This window comes from Loa loa, assembly GCF_000183805.2.
Source record: "Loa loa unplaced genomic scaffold supercont3.142, whole genome shotgun sequence".
In the NCBI taxonomy this organism is placed as follows: domain Eukaryota; kingdom Metazoa; phylum Nematoda; class Chromadorea; order Rhabditida; family Onchocercidae; genus Loa; species Loa loa.
This window is the reverse complement of record NW_018108322.1, coordinates 108,639-114,595: the sequence shown is the minus strand read 5'-3', so window position 1 is coordinate 114,595 and position 5,957 is coordinate 108,639. Positions and strand designations below refer to the sequence as shown.

Here is a 5,957-nt window from a genome sequence, read left to right as displayed (position 1 = left end):
AAATGAAGGGAAAAAAAGATGCGAACAAAATACTTTCCAACAATTTCATGATAAAATTCAAAATAAAAACAAAAAAAAGAAAATTAAATTTATGAAATTATTCGATTTGATTGAAAAAAAAATTAATCAATAATTTGTATCATTTAATATAATATCAGTGCTCGCTAACATTCGGTTCATTTGTAGTTTCAGTATTTTGATTTTTAAAGCAAAAATTAAAATTAATAATTCTTCATAATAATATTAACTTATCCAAGTATTATTGATTGATAAATTGATAATTCTAATAAGGATGTCAACCTTCTAATAACACTTTATTATTTTGTTATCCACTGAAATATTAACATAGCTTAGAAAAAAAGAGAAAAAGCTTTCTCATATTTTAATCACTGATAAGATTGGATGAACAGATTGCTTAAAAATATTTTTTAATCAAATGAATAAATATATTTGTTTACTTCAGAATTTTCAATGGAATGCTTCTAAAGTTGTTTCGGAAGAAAAAGGAAAAAGAAATAACAAACTTAGAAATTATTTTCAAAATCATCCGGTTTCCTTTTTTGAAAGAGAGGGGAAAATACTTTATTAGATTTATTTGAATATTAAATTACTTTTGCACAAAACATTTTTATTGCACAATTTTTTCAATGTATGTAAACAATAAAATGTTGCTAAACTATTTGAAGTATCGTACAATTTGATAAGTAAGTTAATTTCTCAAAAAAAATTAGTCAAATTTAATTAATTTTAAATTTATTTATTGCAGTTATTTTAAAACATTAAAAACGTTAAGAGTTTAATTGTAACATTTTTAGCAATTCATTATATGAGCAAATAAGAGATTCAATGAGTTTAATGAATTCGATTCGTTTTATTAATTTCTTGAAATCAAAATTTCAAAGTATTTTAATATTTTCTTCCTCATACTTTTGAATTAGTTATCTTATCAAGTTTTATCAAAGTTCAATTTCTTATCTTTGTTTTTATTTTTTTTTAAATTAACGTTATTTAAAATGATGCTAATTGTGCAGTTGTAATTTAACACTTTTGTTTCCATTTTGGTTTCTTTTTTGAGGCACTTTTTTATATTTTCCATTTTAACTCACAATGAATAATATTTTTAAGGCATTAATTAATTAATTCCTTCTGCAAGGACATTTATTGTATTGTATATGAAGTACCAATCAAAAAGTGTCATTATATTAATTAAAAAAAGAAATAACAAAGTACTAAAAATTTATTAAAATTTACGATTCGCGAAAAACTTTTTCATTCATTTTGCAATGATTTAGAAAATGTCATTACATTAATTAAAAAAAAAAGACAAAGTATTAAGAATTTATTAAAATTTACGCTTAACTAGAAACTTTTTCATTCATTTTTCAATCTTTCCTTATTCGATTTCTTTTTCAATTCGATTAATAATATCCCACAAATGCGGATGAATTTGATGAAGATGAAAGGGAAGATTGAATTTCAAAATGATAAATTAGTTAGTTATATATATCATTGGAATGCAATAATCAATTAAATATTGAATAAATCTCATTTTGATAAAATTAAAAAAAAAGAATAATTTAATCTGTCATTATCAAACAATGACAATAATTTTGCGATTTTTTAAAAAAAAATTTTTACATTTTGTTATATACAATAAATGAATATGCATTTATCAATGATTCCTTTTTCTTACTTTTTATTTTTTCTTTCTCTATCTCCCTTTCTAGAATTTGTTAAATTTCACCTTTAATAAAATAGGAGGAGATGATTGTGAAGAAGAAAAAGAAGATAAACAGCAATCGTAATATTCAGGTCAACAACAACATCCATGACAAGGAATATAACAAACGACAAATGATGCCAACAATATTTGGATGAAAAGAATTTTATGCATTAATGGATCATCGAAACAAATTGATAAAGGAGAGAGTTAGGAGAACCGGAAAAATTCTCTCTTCTTTCATCCATTAATCCCTCATTTCAAAAATTTACTTAAAAAGAACGTGAAAAAGAGGTGGTGTTAATTTTGCTACTTAAATATCATCAAAGGTGATAATACTATCAACCACTACTACTATTACTACTACTACCATTACTATTACTACTACTACTACTACTACTACTATTATTATTATTGTTACTTAACACTTATAAAATTTCTAAAAATTATTACTACAACAATGTATCACATATCCATTTACGATAAACGACAATATTTTTTGATCAATATTATTAATATCTGTATATTATTAACAGCAATACATGAAACAATTGCAATACGAGAAACAGTACCAGCTGTTCGTGTGGTACGATTTCAGGTGGATTATCCGAATGCATCACTTGGAAATATTCAAAAGGTACCAAAATGGAATTCCATTATGCGTAATAGTGTTCTTGCTTCATTACGTTTCATCAATAAGCATTGGTTAATTTGTGGTGGTTCAAAATCTGAAAAGTAAGTTTTTTTTAAAATTTAAAGTAAATCTAAAGTAAGTCTTTTAAAGATTTTTTTTTGATTTATTATCTTAAAATATTTGAATCATATTTACTTATTGCTTTCATATGTCATATTCATTCCATTTTAACTACTTTGCAATTAATAATATGCTTAGTAGTTTTAGAAAAAAGAAAAAAAGTCTAGTTATCCTGCAATAAATCAATTAAATGTAAAACTTAGTGATATTGAAAAGTTAAAAAATATTTCATCTCAACTATCATAATTTTTTCCCATAAATTAATGATTTAATTATTCATTGATATGATTAAATTTACTGCACAGATTCTAATTGTATCTTTTCCGGAAATCATTTCAATCAATTGATTCCGGCAAATTGTTGACGGGTAAAGCATGTAAGAAAAAGCTAAATTTAAAAATTTCTAAAAAAAAATAAATTTGAATTTAAAAATTTTTAAAAAAATAAATTTAAAAAAAGCTAAATTTAAAAAAAAAGAAGCTAAATTTAAAATTTGTTTTTTTTCTTCTAATTATCATCTGCAATATCCCAGTTCTTCCATCATTGCCCCATCTCTTGTATGATCATTTCATATTACAACCAATCATTGTTTTATAATATGTTTTTAATAAATGATTAGTGAAATCATTTTGATTCATTAACTTTGCTATGCAAATTTTTTCAACAAAGAATGATCATAAACCATTTTAAAATTTAACTTTGAAATCAAACATCAAATTGTCCGTCTGTTATTGCAGTTATTTAATGACATTTTTCACATATACTATTCAATGTTCAAAAGTGACAGTCATTGTTCTTTTTTTTTTTGCGTCTACCATTCATAGCCTAATCATATCATTGTTAAGTGTTAATGAAAGCCTATTCATTAACACCATCAGATATTAAAATGTTTAAAACTGTTCGCTTAGTTTTTTTCTTTCTGAAATAAAAAGGAAACTTTTTAAAAAACTTCATAATAAAGTGAAACTTTAAAAAAAAAGCTTCAATTAAACAATTCAGTAGATTGCACATTCACTTCCTCTTTGTTTTCTTTAAACAAAAAAAAGAGGTTGTCAGTTAATTAACTATTTAAGGACTTTTTTTTTTGTTCATAAGAGAAAGGGTTTTAAGAAAGGAGAGAGAGGAGGAAGAGAGAGAGAGACAGTAATTTTAAACTAATTTCAATTAAGTATTTACAATAAATAAATAATAAAATGAATGAACAATGCACTGTTTTGTTAAAATAACGGCCAAATTTTTGTAAAATCCATCGGAAAATATTTTTATTATTTTATAAAAGATAAAAGAGATAAAGAGAGGGGGGAGAGAGAGGGAAAGAGAAGAGAATGATACAGAAAAAGAAAAATAAAAGTAAGCAAAAATGGAAGAATTATTTAGTATCGTGATTGAGTCCGATTTTAAAAAATTGCATTAAAATATTTTCGCAATGTTAAGTGGCGCTGTTGTCTATTATTAAATATACCTAATTCTGAAACGAATTTATGTGACGACAAGTTTAATTATACTGTCAGTAAAATAAGGATAAATATACGGTTATACGGTCAATACTGTAACGTATATGAATGAGTCATGACCGTACAACCAATATTCATTTACAGTGACTATACTATGCATAAATGGACATTACAGTATGATCATACGATTATGATTATACCGTAAGTGAACATCACTGTACGATTATTATATGGCTATGATTGTATTGTAGCATAACTCCTCTGCTTGCCATCATCTGAATCCTGCCCTATCTCGATAATATTTTTTGGCAAAGCTAGAGCTCTTAGCTATTTGCTATGAAAGAATAACTTATTGTGTAGTGATATCATTAAAGTGACAATATTTTCTTTTTTATCCAACATTATCAGTTCATAAAAGTGATTATCTCTAATATCAAATTGTTGATCATTCATTATTCATCGGAGGAAATATAGGAATGGAGAAATTGATTAAGTTCAAAATTAAAGAATAAGTTTTTTGAATTTATTTAAAATTAAATTAGTGATTTTACAAATTTCTAAAATGGAAAAAAAGGAGCTCAAAAGCACTTAATGATGACAAAAACAATTATACTCAAGGGAAATACGATCAAACTAAGGAATGTCATGAAAATTTCTTATTTTTTTTTTTTGTTAACAAAGAGAAAGAGAGAGAGAGAGAGAGAAAAGAAAACAAAGTAAACAAAATTTGGTATTGAAAAACTTTCTGGAAAATTCTCTTCCAAAAAATGCTTCATTTAAAATCAGCAATAGAAAAGATCATCAAAGAGTATCGTTAATGAAATATTTGGTTTAACTTTAAAAAATAGATTGATTTAGAAAAGCATGCAAAAAAAAAATTTAAAAGAAGCTGATGGATAGTAAGATGAATGGATTAAAAATGCTTAATTTTCAAATGAAATTTTATTCTTCATTGATCAATGACAATGAATTTAGTCAACGTTATCAGAGCTATCAGTCTTTTTGATATTCTAAAAAAAAAAGAAAAAAAAGAAAACTTAATTTTTGATCTTCGTAAAGAAGTTTTTTTTAACAAACTGATTTAAAATCCTTTTTAAAAATCGAAAAAAAAGTGCAAAAATGGGAAAAAACACAAAAAGAAAGAAAAGCCAACGATCACTAATAAGCTGATTAATTAATTAATTCAATTTTTTGAATATTCAGAATGATTGTATTAAACAACATATATGAAATACATGTTATATGATTAATTACGAAACATCTGAGAAATGCAAGTTTTCTTTAATTATTGAAGTATCCTTTGAAATTGAAATTTTTTAAATTCGACTATTTTCGATTGAATTTACGCCAAAGTAATTTTAAAGGAAAAATTTTGGAATTTTCAATTCGTTAAATAAAATTTTCTTGTTTTCCTTTTGTTTTTTTTTTCTTTTTTCATTTTAGCCTTCGAACAAGAAAATCACATCAAAATTAATTTATTATTTGTTGTGAACGAACTCTTCTCATAAATACTGTGACGAATGACTTCTTTAATGAGTCAATCTACTGCAATTTATGATGTCTTTCAGCATTCGTATAAATATTCATTCTCCTCTCTTTTTTAAGATTCAATTCTTTTTTTTTTTAACAAATTCAGAAAAATATTTTAGGGATGAGTTCTTTTCAGGAATTCATTGAAATCATTTCTTCGTTTCTTCCTTTAATTTTGCTTGAAATTTAACAATTTATCAAATAACTAATTTTTATGCAAAATTTCCTCATATATATTTGGGAAAAAAAAGAAAAAGGAAATTAAGAAAATATTTTATTCATATTTTTCTCAAATCAATCATCACACAGCCTCAAAAAATGTCAAAATCTTTAACTACTTTTTTTTAAAATTTACTACGAATTCGTTGAAATTGATTTAAGTTGTCTCATTTAAATTAAAAAAACGAAAACTTCACATTATCTCATTAGATTTTTGGTTTTTCCATAATTTCAATATTTTCACAGAGACGTCTTAACGTCTCTTTTACTCTTTTTATTG

The 5,957-nt window shown here is 24.1% G+C and overlaps 1 protein-coding gene across 1 annotated transcript; it reads left to right on the top strand.

Moving 5' to 3' along the window:
* Positions 1–2,180: 2,180 nt before the first annotated feature.
* Positions 2,181–2,459, top strand: LOAG_11916 (hypothetical protein; the record flags this gene model as incomplete). The annotated part of the gene is made up of 1 exon (XM_003147430.2): positions 2,181–2,459. The coding sequence occupies one exon, from the start codon at positions 2,181–2,183 to the stop codon at positions 2,457–2,459; it is 279 nt and encodes a 92-aa protein (XP_003147478.2).
* Positions 2,460–5,957: the final 3,498 nt, after the last annotated feature.